Source organism: Heptranchias perlo, chromosome 22 (assembly GCF_035084215.1).
Source record: "Heptranchias perlo isolate sHepPer1 chromosome 22, sHepPer1.hap1, whole genome shotgun sequence".
NCBI classification, from domain to species: domain Eukaryota; kingdom Metazoa; phylum Chordata; class Chondrichthyes; order Hexanchiformes; family Hexanchidae; genus Heptranchias; species Heptranchias perlo.
Genome location: NC_090346.1, coordinates 32,533,637 through 32,553,890, shown reverse-complemented (window position 1 = coordinate 32,553,890; position 20,254 = coordinate 32,533,637). Strand labels below are relative to the sequence as shown.

Here is a 20,254-nt window from a genome sequence, read left to right as displayed (position 1 = left end):
GGCCATAAGCCCAGTCAGAGTATCTCTAATAAAGCTCAGACTGCTGCTATAGAGACCTTGGGTTCCAGTCTCTAAGCAGCTATGTTGTCCTATTTGGATGAAGTGAGCCATTATACAGAAGTCTGTTGCCCTCATTGCTACGCAGAGCACTGTTCCCAAGAAAATCACTACACATGCTGAGGGAGTGCCTTTCATGGAAATGTTACATCTGCATCCCCTCCCAAAGGTCAGCAGCTGAAAGCAAGCAGATCCAGGCATCATCCCAACAGTCCATGTAGAGGAGCCAGTGCCAATTCAGGAACTAGCACAAGGCAAAGAGGCTCACCTGGACACCAAGCAACCAGCCACCTCACTTACTCCTACCACTGGGGGAAAACACCTAAAAGGAAAACTAGGCTAAGTTTTAAAGCACACAAATCAAGAGGAAGCTTGCACTTATATAGCACCTTTGATGCAGAGAAACGTTCCAACTTGCTTCACCGAAAGAAAAATCAAGCAAAATTCAATGCTGAGACAAGAAGCAGACATTAGGAGGGGTGACTAAATGTTTGGTCAAAGAGGTGGGTTTCAAGGAGAGTCTTAAAAGGTGGAGAGCCATGCCCACCAGCAACCATGTAGTCTCCTGAGAGGCAAAAAGAGATTTTTTAAAAAAACCCTAGATGAATTCAGGGAAAAACAAATTCTGGAACTTCCTCTCCAATCCCCTGAAGGCAATGTAAAAGGAGTTCTTGGAGTTAATAACCAGAAGGTACCATTACCCAATATCCATCACACCCATGTTTCTTATGAGCCATCTTTGCCCTCTTCATTCAAAAAGTTTATATTTTCAAAAAATGCATCACAATTTCTACAAAAAGATAATGGAATACTTACTAGATGATAGTTTACAAACCACAATACAAATGTGACAAAATTAATTCTAAATCAAAGCATGCACCTTAGTAGTCTGTCAAGGAGCATAAAAATACAACAATCTATAGCTGCTAATAGCCCAGGCTAAGGATTTCTCCCTATTGAAAAAGGTAGCAGCAATTTTCTGCCTAAACCAAAGTTTTCAAGACCATTAAAACTAAGGAGGAAGCTAGCTAGGAATATGAAAACAGATAGTAAGAGTTTCTACAGGTATTTAAAAAGGAAAAGAGTAAGTAAAGTGAGCGTTGGTCCTCTAGAGTGTGTGTCTGGGGAATTAATAATGGAGAATAAGGAAATAGCGGATTCATTGAACAGATATTTTGCATCCGTCTTCACTGTAGAGGATACAAATAACATGCCAGAAATAATTGTGAATCAAGGGTTTTGAAAAAATTATTAGAACTAAAAGCTGACAAGTCCCCAGGTCCTGACTGACTTCATCCTAGGGTCTTAAAAGAAGTGGCTGCAGAGATAGTAGATGCATTGATAATTTTCCAAAATACCCTAGATTCTGGAAGGGTCCCATCAGATTGGAAAATAGTGAATGTAAGACCTCTATTCAAGAAAGGAGGGAGACAGAAAGCAGGAAACTACAGGCTAGTTAGCTTAGCGTGTGTCAGGGAAAATGCTAGAATCTATTAAGGTGGTTATAGCAGGGCACTTAGAAAATCTCAATGCAATCAGGCAGAGGCAACATGGCTTTGTGAAAAGGAAATCGCGTTTGACTAATTTATTAGAGTTCTTTGAGGAAGTAACAAGCAACGTGGATAAAGGGGATCCTGTGGATGTGGTGTACTTGGATTTCCAGATGGTTTTTGACAAGGTGCCACATCAAAGGCTACTATACAAAATAAGAGCTCATGGTGTAGGGGGTAACATATTAGCACAGATAAAGGATTTGTTAGCTAACAAGAAAGACAGTAGCCATAAATGGGTCATTTTCAGGTTGGCAAGATGTAACGGGTAGAGTGCCACAGGGATCAGTGCTTGGGCCTCAACTATTTACAATCTATATCAATGACTTGTATGGTTACTAAATTTGCTGATGACAAAGGTAGGTAGGAGAGGACATAAATGGTCTGCAAAGGGATATAGTTAGGTTAAGTGAGCGGGCAAAAATTTGGCAGATGGAGTACAATGTGGGAAAATGTGAACTTGTCCACTTTGGCAGGAGGAATAGAAAAGCAGTATATTATTTAAAATGGAGAGAGATTGCAGAACTGAGGTACAGAGGGATCTGGGTGTCCTAGTACCTGAATCACAAAAAGTTAGTATGCAGGTACCGTAATTGATTAGGAAGGCAAATGGAATGTTGTCATTTATTGCAAGGGGAATGGAATATAAAAGTAGAGATGTTTTGCTACAGTTGTACAGGGTATTGGTGAGGCCACATCTAGAATACTGTCTGCAGTTTTGGTTTCCTTATTTAAGAAAGGACATAGGAACAGGAGTAGGCCGTTCAGCCACTCGTGCCTGCTCCGCCATTTGATAAGATCATGGCTGATCTGTGATCTAACTCCATATACCTGCCTTTGGCCCATATCCCTTAATACCTTTGGTTGCCAAAAAGCTATCTCTCTCAGATTTAAATTTAGCAATTGAACTAGTATCAATTCCCATTTGCAGAAGAGAGTTCCAAACTTCTACCACCCTTTGTGTGTAGAAATGTTTTCTAATCTCGCTCCTGAAAGGTCTGGCTCTAATTTTTAAGACTGTGCCCCCCTACTCCTAGAATCCGCAACCAGCGGAAATAGGACATAACTGCTTTAGAGGCGATTCAGAGAAAGTTCACTCGACTGATTCCTGGGATGAGGAGGTTATCTTATGATAAAAGGTTGGACAAGTTGGGCCTGTATACACTGGAGTTTAGAAGAATGAGAGGTGATCTTATTGAAACACAAGATCCTGAGAGGACTAGAAAGGGTAGATGCTGAGGGGATGTTTCCCCTTGTGGGAGACTAGAACTAGGGGCCACAGTTTAAAAATAAGGGATCTCCCAATTAAGACGAAGATGAGGAGAATGTTTTTTTCTCAGAGGGTCATGAGTCTGTGGAACTCCCTTCCCCAGAGAGTCGTGGAGGCAGGGTCATTGAATATTTTTAAGGCTGAGTTAGATAGATTCCTGATTAACAAGGGAGTCAAAGGTTCTAGTAGGTAGACGGGAAAGTAGGGTTGAAGTCAAAATCAGATCAGCCATGATCTTATCAAATGGAAGAGCAGGCGAGGGGCCAAATGGCCTACCCCTGCTCTTAATTCGTATGTTAGTATGAGGAAGGATTTCCACTCATACTGGAACTATCAAAAGTCTTTTTTTCCTTCCCCTACTTAGGCAAACCTCAGCATCCCCAACTACCGTCCCCACACACTGCGAAAGAGAAAGAACAAACATGTATTTATATAGCACCTTTCACAACCTCAAGATGTCCCAAAACACTTCACAGACAATTAAGTACTTTTGAAGTGTAGTCATTGTTGTAATGTAGAGAAACATGGCAGCAATTTGTGCACAAAGTATGCATAAAGAGCATACTCCACCTCATCCTGGAATTTACCTACCAAGTAACACTTATCTTTCAAACCTTCAATCAATCTGCCACAGGCAAAAAGAGGAAGAGAACTATCATTTAAGACGAAACTAGAGGCAACTAGAAAGCTCGAGAGATGTTACCCACAAAAGATTACAGCTGAGCACAATGCCAGAGAGACTAATATATTAAACTGGAGGCCACTCAACAAGCAGTAAAAAAGGTTGAGGGGATTTTGAACTAAATAATAAGGTAGTTACACATCTATGACTGGGGGTGATAGCATGGGAGCATTTTGAGGTGATGAATTAAGATTATACAAGTCTTTTGTAAACAACATTAATAGCATATTTGTATAAATATAATTTTGCCTATAACATACTAATACTTTTCCATCTACTTAAAACCTTGTGTCTATGATGTTGCATGATACCATTGAGTCTCAAACATGTTGTTTGTGTCATGCCAATCACATGCCATCACATCAAATAGTTAAAACTAATTCACCCTATTTTCAGCTGATATGATAGTTTTACATTCATTGCTCCATTAATCATCCACCTTGGGCATTTTACCCATGTGCCTGGCCTCTGCCTCCTTCTGAGCCTCCGCTCTTTTCCCGTCTACCTCAGCCAAGTGCTTCAACCCCACTCCATTACTGTCCCCAAGACCCTCCCCACCCAAACAAGATTGTTTTTTTAAATTTAAAAAACCTCTTGCTTTTGGCGCATACCAGGTGTGGTATGGTTATGTTATGGGACTAGTAATCCAGAGGCCTGGACTAATAATCCAGAGGATGCAAGTTCAAATCCCACCATAGCAGTTTGAGAATTTAAATTCAGTTTTAAAAAAATCTGGCAGCAAAAAGCTGATATCTGTAAAAGTGATTGTGAAGGTGCCAGATTGTCATAAAAACCTAACTAATGTCCTTGAGAGAAGAAAACCTGCTGTCCTTACCCGGTCTGGCCTATATGTGACTGCAGCCCCACATCAATGTGGTGACTCTTAACTGCCCTCTGAATTAACCTAGCAAGCCACTCGTTGGCCCACCACCTTCTCAGGACAACTAGGGATGGGCAATAAATGCCAGTGATGCTCACATCCCAAGAATCAATTCTAAAAAAATGAATGTCAAACATTTGGGACTAAAAATCTTACAGTAAATTGTACAATGTCAAGGATTATAGCAGCATTGTTAAAGTGCAAATATCAAATTATGGTAAAGTTTTGGTTTCATAACTGGAAAAAAAATTAGCCTTTATTGTTTTGACTATATTTTCTCGAGTTTTTGATAAGATAATAAACTAGCGTTTAGGTTTCCAATAAATCCAATTCTCATTATAAGGATGTGGACTTTGAGTTGCTAATTTTTCAGCAATACACTATCCTAGCATATTGAGATCTTTTTCTAACAAACTAGAACATGCAAAATGCACAAGAACCATATTTTTAAAAATAGAATGCAGGCCTTCAACATTCAGAACCCCGATAAGGCTAATCGTCATAAATCTATTTATTCATTGTGGAACTAAGTACAGGTTTACTTACTGGAAGCACCATGAATGTATTTAGAGACTAAAACACTCAATTCTAATATATACCAGAAGGAAATATTGAAAATCAAACTCATTAATGGTGCAACGTGGGAACGGGAGTTGAAGATAGTTAAAGCTTTAAGCTAGTCTTACCCCCTTCTTCATTTTGAAATCCAGTGAGGATTCGAATATCATCGTGTCTATGCCGAGACACACTGGCGGAACTGGTAGAATGCAATCCGTAAGAGGCAGAATTGCCCCGATCCCTGGCCAAAGGATACTTTAAATTGTCTTGATCGGCTGTTGCACTGTCAATCCTATAAAGTGAAACATCGTACAGTAAAGTAAAAATATAAATATAAATATAAAGGGAATGGCAGTGTAGTGCTTATGGTACTGGACTAGCAACCCAGAGGCAGCGAGTTCAAATCTCATTGTGGCAAGTTCTGAACCTGAATTCAATAAACCTGGTCATTTCTGGGCTAGCAACAGATTGCAATTAAAAACCCAACTGGTTCATTAATGCCCTTCAGGGAAGGGAACCTGCCGCCCCTACTGTCTGACCTACACACGATTTCAACCCCACACTGTGCTGTTAACTCAACGTTATTAATGAATGATGGAAGTCTGACAAAACTAGAGGATAATTTTTCTGCTCACTCTAGGGCCCCCGTGATATGCACCGTTCCTCATTTTTAAAAAAAGCAAATTGTCTACTTCTGGGATTTGGTCAACTCTGCTTTCTAACCAGTGTCAAAAAAAGCTTAAAAACCCAAACTCACCTGCTACTGCAATTCTTTATCAGTGGTGCAATCTTTATATAGTTCTTGGATACAACCCACATTTATAATACCCTACAGAATCCATTTAATATGCTTTTTTAAAGCTGTCTTTGGCAGCCATAGAAAAAGGGACAACATTCATCTACAGAAGGATAGTTAAGAAGTTGTTAAATCATTTTGAAAAGCAGACATAGAAATATCCTTGGAGACTGAAAGACAGACATGCACATTCTTGAACTGCCCACTTAAGCAGTGGTAGTCAATGCTGAACCTTCTCAATTTGTAGGATAGCACACATTTTGCCCATCACACTTGGGGTGTGGCACATAAAATAGCAACTAATCACAACTAAGTAGAAAGGAAATCTACCAATGATGTGATCACAAGTGGAGACAAAAGCTACCAGTCAAAAATTACCAAACAGCTACCAATAGCAAGGAACAGAAGCAAAAGCAATTAACCAAAAATTGTGCAAAAATCCTTTCAGCTGCCATCTTCTTTTTTCATTAAGCTGAGAATCTTGGTACTAGAAATAAGGTTAGCCAAAAAAATGATTTGTACACTTACTTGTACAGTAGTATTCTATGTATTTAAAATGTTCTGACAATGGTTACTGCCTATGCTTCTCTGAGAAGCTTTGAACTTAAGTTCATGAGGTTTCCCATTACTCATTTTGTCAACTGCATGAAGAAATTTATAAGGGTAACAAATTACAATTCCCAGAATTGCAAATGCACCTATACCACCCAGAACTATTTTGCAATCAACAGAAAGTCTGGCCATTCATCATGTGTGTCAGCGGCTTGCTGTTTGTGTGCCCCATTTCCTCCTTTCCATCGATGGGAAAGTATTGAAAACTCAACTGAAACTCCAGGGGAGCTATTATTAGAGGCTGGAATTTGTTTCTGTGATAATAAAAACATCAAGATAATGTAAAGCAAGAAGAGCCATGGTAATTGGAGGAGGAAGACGGGTGGGGACAATAGAGGAGGGAGGAAGGGGAGCCCCCAGTGCATCCACTAGTGATTTTTATTTCAGCGGGGACAGCAAGGAAAACAGTCAATTAAGAGGAAGAAAGCCCTCTTGGACGGGGGTGTGACGGTGACTGAAAAAATGAGCATCGACCCACGGACATTCTAGGCCTTGTCCTTGATTACTAAAGTATTGGTTTAGTCTCTCTCGCTCCCTCTCCTCCCAATAAGACCATTCTTCGGAGCCTATGAGTGACTGAAGAAAGAAGAAGCTTTGGGTGGAGTAGCGCAAGAGGCCCACAAGGATGTAAAAAAAACTGGTGGGCCCTCTTGGTAAGCCAATCTTTGTGGTATCTCAGTCGTTGTCCCCACCCCGCTGAGAGAATGCGCCAGCCATGCACTTCCACTAGGAAAATTTAGCAGCCCACCAAACCCTCCCAACCTTTTGTTGAATAAGTTTACAGGCTCCCCATCACCCCCCACCTCCACGTTGAAATTGTTTTCTATCCGATTGCCTGTAAAGCCCTACTTCCAAAACGTAGACTGCCTTCCTTAATGCCTGTATTCTGCTTTCTGTTTGATCGCTGAGGAAAGAGAATTTCCGATTTACATATTAGCACCTTTTGTCTGACTTTGGATTCACAACTTAGCATGGGACAGTCCTGAGAACCTAACCCCTTTAAAGCAAGTTTTACCTCAAAACACATTTTAACATAACTCATCAGTCTTTTCTGTGGACAATTGACCAAGGAATCCTGTAACATGGCAATGTGAATAGTCAGCATACAGTGGCAGATGGCACTTCCACATGTAATGTTATGAGAATTAAACAGAAAATATTAATCACAGCACCACCTACCTGTATAATGTGGTGGCCCACCTTGTGTATTTAATAATGGATTATAGCTTATTCAAATATTACACCTGCTTGCATTTTTTATTGTCCCTTTCTGTCAACACTGTGTGTCAACTTTTTCTCATTATAATTTCCTGTATCCACATTCATAATGGGCTTTTCAATAACAATGTGTAACTCCATCCTTGTAACACCATGACCTCAGAATCCTGCTAGTATATCTGAAGCCTTGCATATAGTGTTTACTTCCTGTAGGCATCATGCTAACTTCCTGTCAAGCTTTAACATATCTGCTGGCTCACTGTGAGCAACACTACGGGAGATCTGCTAGCATATTATAAAAACCATATACCTAATGCACATTTCCTGGCTGTTACAAAAGTATAAAGAAACAAAAAGGAGTCATTTGACATAGCAGCCAGAATATCTGTAACCTGAGTGATCTCAACAATCAGGGAAAATGAAACCAGCATTCTCACCTGCAGCCTAAAGAGTATTTAAGTAAACTGGGTGTGGCCAGAATTTAAAAGAAATTAAACGGTGACTTTAAATGGGCACAGCTTTGTTTTAGAAGCAAAATAATACAATCTGCATTTCATGGAATAAAAGGAGTTTATAACACCACCACAGGAAATTCACTAGCATAAAAAAAAGCTTTGACACTATTGGCACATTTCAAAGTGTCAAAAGGTATCAAAACATTTCACTGTCATGTCTAATGGGTCATAAGTCAAACATTACAAGCACTGGTAATCTGCAAACTTTCCTCACTAGCAATTAACCTGTGATTGTTAATGGCAATGAAATGTTGTGCCGTTAAAGGGATTGGTCAAATGAATCACAATTCACCTTGTGAGCAAAGTTACACATGGGGCATTACATATACAATGCTTGACATGAGGAACACTAGAGATCCACTACTGACTTCTAAGTTTTTGTGAGGGCGGCAGGTTTCCTTCCCTTAAGAACATTAATGAGACAATTAGGGTTTATTCATATGACAATCCGACAGCTTCAAGATTACTTTTACTGATTCCAGCTTTGAATTTCCAGATTTGTTTCTAAAACTGAATTCAAATTCTCAAACTGCCATGGTAAGATCTGAACTCGCGTTCTCTAGATTAGTCGTCCAGTATCATAACCACACCACCTTGTATCTACATACCTCCCTCTTCCCCCGCCCCTCAAATTGAGCAGTTTCTTCACTGGAAGTGGATTACCAGGAGACATGCAAACCTCTAGAAAAATATCTGAATTAACAATTGTGAATTCTGCAATATCCTAATTCACCAAAGTCGTAATCATCAAGGCATTAATCCAAGATAAATATAGACCTTTAAAAACATATTTTAAAATCGATTTCCACCAATGAATTCCTTGATTTTTTTTTACTAATTTGCCACCAAAAAAATGAGGAAAAAACATCCAGGAATTTCCCATTGTTTTCTTACCAAAAATCAGGTCTGGAAATCAGCAAGCACACTGTGTCCTATAGATGTCATTAAGGTCACAGATACAATGTGCATCTTTGGACCCCATTTTCATCAGGAACAGAATCCAAGGCTGTACAATTTGGATATTTTTTTTTAAAGGGACCATTAGGAGGACTATATTCTTTATACTACAGCAAATGTAAATCTGTGTTCCTGGTTATGTATGGAGCAAGGACAGCAATGCACTGACAGTTACCCAAAGTGATGGTGCCCTGAAGACTGAAGTCATCAATCAAAGGCTGACTCAGGTCACACACCAAGGCATTGTTTACTAAAGCAAAATTGCAACTGCTCCCCTGTGCGTAATCTCCAACAATTTTTAATATCCCATCATAGTGGGAGATTAGTGTAGGGAGCCACAATAAACAAAGGTTCTTCAATTTTACTTTCAGTTTAAAAAAAACACACATTCTAGGGTTTGCACGAGAGTCTGATGGTAAACCCCAGAAAAAGTGGTGTCCATAAACTGTAGGTTGTCATTTTGCTTGACTTGACCCTTTTAAGTCCCTTGCTTGGATCTTTTAAGTTTTAGCAATGTTCAAAATAAAAATTGTTCTTTTAACACAATTTTTGGGCTTCAATTTCCCCCCCTTCCTCACTGATTTTCTAACACTAAAAAGAATCTGGAAAACACCTGGGTTTTCAAATTGGCAATTAAAAACTGACTTTAAAAGTCCTTAAAAATAAAGTAATTAAGAGACTAACCAGTTCCCAGCAACATTATTTGTTCAAAGCCATTTTCAAAAACAAACTATACTCCAAATGCAACAGGTCATATTTAATAAATGTTACAGTAATTCAATTTTGGGGGCTGGTTGACATCTTATGGTTCATGTTCACTATAACATGTGACTGGTTACTGCCTTTACAGTTCACTAACAGGCATCCAGTAACCTCCACTGGGGTAATCAAGTCATTCGAATCACTGCTATTTTAGAACTTATTATGCATTCCTTTAAGTAACTAACAAATAAAGACATCAAAGTCAGGCATGAGTATTGTTAGGGCTTAGTGTCTCATAACCCCCGAGCATTTTTAGACTCATGGGGAGTCATGGAATATGGGGATCAGGCAGGAAAGTGGAGTTGAGGTAGAACATCAGCCATGACCTTATTGAATGGCAGGGCAGGCTCGAGGAGCCGTATAGCCTATTCCTGCTCCTATTCCTTATATTCTCATTAATAAAATGTTTACATTCTCAATGTTCAGCTTTTTGTTTTCAAAAACAGTATAGGTCTGACAGTTGCCATGGAAATGGATACATTCTACGAGTGTACATTCCAGACAACATCCATTCAGAACATTCCGAGACAATGTTAAAAAAAACATTCCTGAACAACTTAGAATTTTTTGGTGATTCAGCAGCACTTTATTTTTGCTTCCTTAAAACGGAAGTTCCCTTGCACTAGAAAAAAATCAATTTGGAACTACCTAGCCTTGGTGAGCGACATCTTTGATGGAGATCTACCAGAATACCAGGAAAATCTATTCTAAATAATGGCCCACGTGTGACCTTAGCATTCTGAAATAGAATAAGTTTTTAAGAATGCGTTCAAATTTTAACAAATATTAGGGCTTCACTACAAAACAATCAACCTAATTTCAACTCTTGACATTAAATGTGATTAATTGGAGGAGGCCTAAATAATAATGCATTCCATTGTACAAGTTGAAAATCAGCACCAGAAACACAATGGCAACACACCGTGGATAGCGATTCCTCCCCCCCTCATTGTCATTCGCCATGTTAGGTAGGTCATGTTTGGTTTTCAAAAAAGATACCCAAAGCAATTTATATTCATTACTTTGACAACTCGGGGGAAATAGATAAAAAATTTATTTTACATACGAGAAAGTGACGGGAACTCAAGTTTGTGGTGAATGACCATCTGAAGCATAGAGGCATTAATGTCATTAAGTTATACACTACTAAACATGCATGCAATAGATTTTATTAAGTTAGTCAGAGTTACTTACACGAAGTGAATATATAAAAGATACTATTTTAAGATCCAAGAAAATCAGCTGACCTGCTTGCTCTAAAACACAATTTTACACAATTGCAAAAGTCTGATATTGGAAATTCATAGTATCATAGTAGGTACAGCACAGGAGATCATTCGGCCCATTGTGCCTGTGCCTACTCTTTGAAAGAGCTATCCAATTAGTCCCATTCCCTTGCACTTTCCACATAGCCCTGTCAATTGAAGGTTCTCAGAAATTCATACTTTCAAAGACCAGACTCATGAAAAAATTACCAGATATGATGGCTTTAATCATGGATCTTGATATATAATAGGCTGGAAAGATCACTGCAGCATTTTTTCAGCACAGTTAACTAAACAGCTACTACACTTAAAAAGTATTAACCTACATCAAATGCACAGTAACATTTTAAACCTTTCAGAACTGCAACCTGCCTGAGAAACTGAATTGCTTTGTACATGACATTTGTACGAATTTGCTATCTCTTGCCTCAAATATAAAATGGAACCAACAGCAGGATCCTGCAGACGTAAGACACAGAGTTCGCCTCCCAAATCCGTGCCCATCTTTCCCACAACTCCACGTTTGAACCCTTCCAATCAGGTTTCTGCCCATGGCACAGCAATGACACAGCCCCTATCAAAGTTACAAATGACATCCTATGTGACCGGCTGTGGTAAAATATCCATTCTCATCTGTCTAGACCTACCTGCAGCCTTTGTCATGGTTCACCACACCATCCTCCTCCAACATCGCTCCTCCGTCATCCAGCTGGGTTTCCATTCCTGTCTATCCATTCGTAGCCAGATCACCTGCAATGGCCTCCGGAATCGCCCAAGGATTTATCATTGGCCCCCTCCTATTTCTCATCTATCTGCTGCCCTCGGCGATATCACTGGAAATCACAACGTCAGGTTCCACACGTATGCTGATGAGACCCAGCTCTACCTCACCATCATCTCTCTCGACCCCTCCACTGTCTGATTTGTCATACTGCTTGTCTAACATCCAGTATTGGATGAGCAGAAATATCCTCTAATTAAATATTGGGAATCATAGAAGACCAAAGTCATTGTCTTCGGTCCCCACCATAGTCGCCGTTCCCTAGCCACCGACTTCATCCCTCTCCCTGATTATTTATCGTGCATCTCTGCCGCTGCCTCAGCTTACCTGCTGCTGAAACTCTTATCCATACCAGTTACCTCTAGACTCGACTATTCCAATGCTTTCCTGGCCGGCCTCCTACCTTGCACCCTCCGTAAACTTGAGCTGATTCAAATCTCTGCTCCCTGTATCCTAACTCGCACCAAGTCCCATTCACCCAGCACTCCTGTGTTCGCTGACCTACATTGACTCCCGGTCCAGCAATGCCTCCATTTTTCAAATTCCTCCATGGCCTCACTCCTCCCCGTTGTTGTAACCTCCTCCAGTCCTACAACCCTCCGAGATCTCCGCACTCCTCCAATTCTGGTCTTTTGCATATCCACGATTTTCATTACTTCACCATTGGCGGCCAAGCCTTCAGTTGCCTAGGCCTTAAGCTCTGGAATTCCCTCCTAAACCTCCCCGCCTCTACGTCTTTCTCCTCCTTTAAGACGCTCCTTAAAACCTCTCTCTTTGACCAAGCTTTTGGTCACCTGTCCTAATATCCCCTTTTGTGGTTCGCTGTCAAATTTTGTTTGATAATGCTCCTGTAAAGTGCCTTGGGAAGCTTTACTACGTTAAAGGTGCTATTGTTGTTGAGTTTAAATCTGTCATCAAAGGCTATCTTAGTTCTACAGAGTGGGCAGATGTGCTATTGACTTTGCTATGGGTTCCATACTAGATGGAAGTTACATCACCTCAGTCCATTATTACAAAATAGTGGATTAGCAAAGAATGGATTAAAATTATTATACACGAGTTTAGAAAGTTTGTGTCGAGATAATCCTGAAGTTGAAACTGTCACCCAATGGCGAAACATGTCAATTGTTTTATGGTCAGAGGCATTACTTCTGTTGATGTTAAAGTAATCTTTTCTCCCAGGAGTAACGACAATCAAATGCCCTATAGGACATGAGTTTCTCCGCTGTTGTCTTCAGTTCATTTTTTTTTTAAAAAAGTGTGCTGTGCTGCACGTTACCATTCTTGAACCAATTTTAAATCAGAATTATATGAACCATTGAAAGGTGCGTACTTTAAGAAAAAAGAATATTCTATTAAAGACAGTAACTAATTCTAATCAGAGATAGAAAGCAGAAGTGTTGATTTTTGCTCTGCCTTTCTGTAAGCAAAGACCACTTTTGTTTAACACAGCTCTAGTATTTCACCTGGGTTGCAGGTGACCATTGGATTTCTTGTCACCATATTGAAGATAAATCCAACGGTGAGCACTGAAACCCAAGTCAAATACTAGAGCTATGTTGAACAAAATAAATGGCTGAGCAAAAATCAAAACACGGTTTCCCATCTCTGAATAGAATTAGTTGCACTCAAATAGAAAGTATATTCAAATTTCTTCAGAAAATACACACTTCTCAAAGGATCATATAATTCCAAAATTTAAATTTGATTCAAGAATGCATACAAAGTTAAAATACAAACCTACACAGTTGTACGTAAATTGCCAAATTATTTTTAGAATTACATTTATCTATATTGATTACTTAATTCCTTTCTGCAATGAATAACACAACTGAATTTTACAAAGCAGCACTGCTGAAAGTTTAATTTAAAAAATAGAAAAACAAACAGAACAGCATCTGTGAATGAAATTGTTTTACACCATCGCTGACCAATTATAATCAAAAGCAATCTAAACTAAACCAAGTCTCCACTGATAGCTAAAGATCTAAGGATAACTTTAATAGTCCTTGGCTGGAACAGAATATTGCAGCTCTGGATCAACAGCAGGTAGCAAAAATTAATATGATTAATCAAACCCATAGTCAATCATAGAATGGTCAAGGAGCCCACAGCCCTGACTCTCCTGCAATCACAGTTAGAGACAGCACTGGAATATTGGTCACAGCAGTGGACGATCAAAAAATGAAATAACACAAACTGGTCTGATTGCTTTCAGTGCAGGCAAAAATCAACAAAACTTGCATTTATATAGCATCTTTAATGAGGAAAAACACCGCAAAGTGCTTCACAGACGTAATCAGACAAAATGGACACAGTCAAAGAAGGAGATATTAGGAGGGATGACCAAAAGCTTGGTTAAAGAGGTGGGTTTTAAGGAGGGCCTTAAATGAGGAGAGGGAGGTGGTGAGGCAGAAGAACTAATTCCAGAGCATGGGGCCTAGGGTACGGTAGCGTAGTGGTTATGTTACTGGGCTAGTAATCCAGAGGCCTGGACTAAAATCCAGAGTCACGAGTTCAAATCCCGCCACGGCGGCTGGCGAATTTAAATTCAATTAATTAAATAAAAATCTGGAATTAAAATACTAGTATCAGTAATGATAGCCATGAAACTACCGGATTGTCGTAAAAACCCATCTGGTTCACTAATGTCCTTTAGGGAAGGAAACCTGCCGTCCTTACCCGGTCTGGCCTATATGTGACTCCAGACCCACAGCAATGTGGTTGATTCTTAATTGCCCTCTGAAATGGCCTAGCAAGCCACTCAGTTGTAAAATCTCACTGGGGATGGGCAATAAATGCCGGCCTTGCCAGCGACGCCCACATCCCGTGAACGAATTTTTTAAAAAGACTACTGAAGGCTCAGCAGCCAACGATGGGGTGAAAGCAGGGGAGATGCACAAGAGGCCCAAGTCAGAGGAACGGAGAGTTGTGAAGGGGTTGTAGGACTGGAGGAGGTTACAGAAATAGGGAGGGGCAAGGCCATTAAGCGATTTAAATACAAGGATGAGAACTTTAAATTGGAGTAATTGAGAGACCGGGAGCCCATGAAGGTCAGCAAGAACAGGAGTGATGGGTGAGCAGGATAGGAAATGGGCAGCAGAGTTTTGGATCAGCTGAAAATTACAGAGGGTGGAAGATGGGAGGCCAGCCCGGAGAGCATTAGAATCGTCGAGACAAGCAGTGACAACAGCATGAATGGGGGTTTCAGCAGTGGATAGTCTGAGGCAGGGCAGAGACAGGCAATGTTACAGAGGTGGAGGTGTGGGGGAGGGGGTCTTTTGTGATGGAAAGGATTGGGGTTGGAAGCTCAGCTCGGGGTCAAATAGGACACCAAGGTTGGGAACAGTCTGGTTTAACCCAAGACAGTGGCAGAGGAAGGGGACGGAGTCAGCAGCAAGGGTACTGAGTTTGTGGCGAGGACCGAAGACGATGCTTTGGTCTTCCAATGTTTAACTGGAGGAAATTGCAATTCATCCAAGACTGGATGTCAGATGAGCAGTATGATAGCACAGAGGCAGTGAAGGGAGCGAGGCGCTGGAAAGGAAGAGCTCGGCTTCATCAGCATACATGTGGAAGCTGACCCCATGTCTTCGAATTATATAGTGGAGGGACAGCATGAAGGTGAGGAATAGGAGGCCAAGGAAAAATCCTTGGGGGCTTGCGGTAATAGTGCAGATGCAGAAAGAGAAGCCATTGCTGGAGATGCTCTGGCTACCATTGGATAAGTAAGAGTAGAACCAAGTGTGGGCAGTCCCATTGACCTGGACAACAGGAGAGGCATTGGAGGAGGATGATGCAGACAACCACGTCAAGAAGCCAAAATGTGTCACAAAGGATGCCATTTATGACTCTGATTGGGGCCATTTCGGTGCTGTGGCACAAGTGGAAACCTGATTAGAAATTCAAACATCAAGTTAAAAAAAGGAAACACTTGCATTTATATAGCGCCTATCACTATCTCATAACGCCCCAAAGTGATTTACAGCCAATGATGTACTTTTGAAGTGTAATCACTGTTGTAATGTAGGAAACGCAGCAGCCAATTTGTGCACAGCAATCTCCTACAAACAGCAACGAAGTAAATGACCAGATCATCTGTTTTAGGTGTTGGTTGAGGGATAGACGTTGATCAAAGCACCGGAAGAACTCGCCTGTTCTTCTTCGAATTGTGCTGTCGGATCTTTTACATCCACTGGGAGGCCAGATGGTCCCTCGGTTTAACACCTAATCTGAAAGGCGGCACCTCCGACAGTGTAGCACTCCCTCAGTACTACACAGAAGTGCCAGCTTAGATTACGTGCTCAAGTCAAGAGTTGCGGGAAAGTTGGGCACAGATCTGGGAGGTAATATCACATTGAAGGACTTGAGAAGAGGTTGGAGATGAGGTGCTAGCTTACAAGAGAGGGGACAAGGGTGCGTGTTTTGAGGTGGGTGAAGGTGGTTCCATCTCTCTTGCCTCTCCTTTAAAATCCTCATTCTCTACTGCCCCTCCCTAAGCCCCATCCTAACTTTCTCCCCGAGAAATCTTCCCTCAACTTCTGCCTCAACCCACTGACTGTATTTCAATCTACATGTCAACTTACCTTGCGCCCTCCCCTCACTGGGCCCCACTGCCACCACGGCTGTTTGAGCGGAGCAGATGGACGAATGTAAAACTGGGTGGAGAGGCTTCAGGAAGGTGCAAGGTGTCACCAAGTTTCAGTCAAAGCCCTGATATAAATGTAATTGTCCACGGTCCAATCATGGATGGCAAGGCTCTTGTTCAGGACTGAACGGATATTATGGGGGCAAATGCGAGGAGGGGCAGTGATTGTTGATCGGCTGGCAGAAGCAGGAAGGTAATCGAGAGTGTAGGATGGGCATTTGAGATGCTGCTCTTAAGGAGGCAGCGACGGATGCTTCGATGGACTCTTCGAAGAATGCAGAGGCACAGAGGGTAGCTTTGGGCTTATCCAGAGAGATTCAAGCCTGGGAGAGCAGAAGAGTGGGAAGGCAGGAGTTAGGGATTAGAGGAGGCGAAGTACCTAAAAGGGGAGAAGGGGAAATGAATGGTGGCATGATTGGGTGATTGGACAGGGAGGAGATAAGAGAAAAAGGTCCAAGGGTCGGGGGGGCGGCAAAAAAAGATGAATTAAACAGGCTTGGTCCATAGCGGCAGTTAAAAAGCACACGCAAAAGGATACAAAGGGAATTCAGGTTACAAAGCCATGGCATAGATTAGGAGACACATGTCCTGGTTGTAAACAGAAGACAGGAAGGAGAAAATGAGAGAGTCCAAAGCTGAACTCCAAGGTTCAGTGGTGGGTGAAGTTGACTGTAAACATGGTGAGTCAGCCTGATGCATTGACAAACCAATGGCCAGGTTCAGAGACAGCTTCAGTGAGTCCAGAAGCTGTTCGAGGGGCAGAGTAACAGTGGGCACATTGTTGGAGGTTGTCTAATGGAAACATAGGGCTGAGGAGGAGTGGAGAGTTGATCACAAGCCAGCAGAGGTGCATCGTGACCTCATATTAGTAGTGCACAACAGCGAATTCCATATACCATCAGAGGAGCGAGTAAAACCCCAGGACCAAGAGCAGTGAACTATCGGGAGCCGGTGGAGGCTGAGGGGTAAATCCACAGGATCAATGCAGACGAGGGAGGTGGACCAAGAAACAACTGTAGGGAGGTGAGGAGCACAAGCAGCAGTAGGAGCTTGAGGAACCAGTCCAACCCAGTTCATCAAAAGCTGACAAAGGAGTTCTGAAGACAAGTGGAATCAGCAGCCAAGGGAATCAAGCAGAAAGCAGAAATCATTCAGCAGCAAGGGAGCAGAATCCAGAGCAGGATGTAATCCAGCAGGAACAGATCAAAGCCAACTCAGCAGTGAAAAATTCCCAACAGAGGAGCAGGAAACAGCCTGCAGAAGCAGACCAGGTACAAGAATATAGGTAGTCCAGCAGAGAATACAGTCTCACTAGAAAGCAGCAAAGTTAGAGGTCACAGTAAAGCCCAGAAACCAGCAGATCCTAATAACTAGAGAAGGAGAGACTGGGGGGGGGGGGGGGGAATGGGCAAAGGATAGCAATGGAGAGTTGCAAGGGAGAGGAGCTCGATATGGAGCTGCCAGCCCAGAATTAATCTTAAGAATACCTGTTGAAATTAGGAAATTACTGTATGGTGAGATGTGATATTAGATATTACTATTTGGTGAGATATAGTAAATAGTTCATAAGGCATCTCAAAATAACCTGTTAAAACACTTTTTTAGCTCCATTATCAATAAGGATCCACATTCACATTGAGAAACAACAGCTTCTGCATGGCTCCCAAAAGGCAACAATATAAAAGGAAGTTTATTATACTATCAAAGCTATACAGGTTTCACACCATCAAAATGACCACTAATGGGCAGCATTTTTTAAAGAAAACCAGGCATTAAAAATCTGTGAAATGCCACAGATTTCAAGACAAGGAAAGAGCAGACCATGTGTACATTTTATGGCACCAACTCTCAAACATAAGTACAGCAATGACCAAACTGGTGGTCAAAAGAGGTCTGCTAAAACTATCGATTTACATTTGTATTGTGCATTCTTAGAGAAACCAGTCTCACAGCATTCATACAAAAAAACAGCAACCCCCTACTTGAAGAGTCAGGACTTCACCACAAATTACTTTTTAAAAAAAATCCAGATCTGCCCAGTATTTTTTATTGCCGTGTTTTTGGTTTCAACAGGTCAGCCTCTGGAGTTGGGCTTGAATCTTCTGACTCAGATGCAAGGAAGGTACCATTAAGCCAAGGCCACAGAATTGGAAATCAAAATGTTAAAACACAACTTGACTCTTTTACATTGGGACAATTAACAAAACTTTTAAATCGTGCATGAGATAACATTATCTAATTAAAAGGGCCTGCACAGCTCAATTTTGGGGTAGTTTTGCTTTGCATCGCTACTCTAGCCAGATCAACGTATAGAGAAGTTTACGCATAATTGGAAAAAAAAGGATAAAACCCAAAAATAACCAAGACTTTCCACTTTGTAAAAATGTATAAACATCTTGGGCATGCATTTCATGGAAAGCCCCTATTGTCAGAACAGGATAAAAAGGTTTAACTACTTAAACCATAAAAAATCCAAATGTCAAGAGCTAACTTTGCAAAGTTTGAGCTGTTGAAATAAAAAAAAATGACTATATTAAGATTTCAGGTAAGAATATACAACAAACTTCACTGATCACAACCGACAAGTTACCATGATGAAACTCTAAGATAACACATAAAAATATAGAAGCATTTTATCTAATACTTTTTAAGCCATTTAACGCGAAAATCTCGAGGCAAGATACAAATATTGGATAAAATACAGACTAATAAAATATGTTGGTGTGCCCCCGCAATAAACGACAGGCGTTTGTCAAACCTGCTGAAACGAAACCAGTCTCCCCAACTCCACCCCTTTAGTGACTGACACGTTGAACCGGAGAGCTGTCACCTATTTTAGGGATCTTCTATGATTTTTTTTTAAAAACTAACCCTTTGGTGGTGGGGGGGGGGGGGGGGGGTTGATGTTTTATTGATTTGCTACACATCAGCTACATGCTGAAATAAAACATCAGCTTCATGCCAATATACAGCAGCCAGCCATTGTGCTTGACAGCGCTAGGCCCTTGGCACAGCCTGAGACTCCAGTGGAGACGTAGCCCTGCCTGTGTACAACGCTGCGGGGGCCAGCGGGAAGCCATAAATGTGGCCGGACTGCCGCTCGTTCCCTCCCCTCCCCTCCCTTCCCTCTCTCAGGAATGCCGAATTACGGGAGCCGGGTCCCCTCTGGAGTCGGCGGGGTGGGTGGGTGGTGGTGGTGGCGGTGGTGTCTGGCGAGAGCGGAGGTGGGTGGGTGGGTGGAAGGGGAAGGGAAGGCGAGCCCCACCGCTTTAGGCCGCGTTCCGCTCACTAACCTTGGGTCCCAGTCATTCCAGCGCTGTCGCTTATTCAACCGAGTGCTCAGGGGTCTTTGGCTCATTACCTTCCCAACAACATGTCATCCGCCTTCGGAAGGTGCGCCTGCCACCCAATCGGACCGAGGCCGAGGCGAGGCGAGGCGAGGCGGGACTTGCGGCCCGAAACCCCCTTTTTCCTTTCCCCCCTAACCCCCCCCTCAACCACGGACTGTGTGAGTCGGCTGCGAACTCTGGTTTCTGTTCCGCTCCTGAGACTCGGGCTCGGGCTGCGGCGGCGGCGGCGGCTTCTCTGGAATGGAGCGGGGCATGCCGGGAACCGTCGCCCGACCGGAAGTGACAACCCCCCCCCTCTCTCTCTCCTCCCCCCCCCCTCTCTCTCTCTCTCTCTCCCCTCTCCCCTCCCCCCC

The 20,254-nt window shown here is 41.9% G+C and overlaps 1 protein-coding gene across 2 annotated transcripts in view; it reads right to left on the bottom strand.

Moving 5' to 3' along the window:
- smg1 (SMG1 nonsense mediated mRNA decay associated PI3K related kinase) overlaps window positions 1-19,994 on the bottom strand; it is a 134,471-nt gene extending 114,477 nt beyond the window's left edge. The window contains exons 1-2 of one of the 2 annotated variants that reach the window (XM_068003214.1): window positions 19,845-19,994; window positions 5,126-5,289 (exon numbers count right to left, since the gene is read on the bottom strand). In XM_068003214.1, the coding sequence (XP_067859315.1) occupies window positions 5,126-5,289; window positions 19,845-19,909 (229 nt within the window). In that variant the 5' untranslated portion in view covers window positions 19,910-19,994. The remainder of the gene's footprint in view (window positions 1-5,125; window positions 5,290-19,844) is intronic. The other variant, XM_068003215.1, reaches the window with a different exon arrangement.
- Window positions 19,995-20,254: the final 260 nt, after the last annotated feature.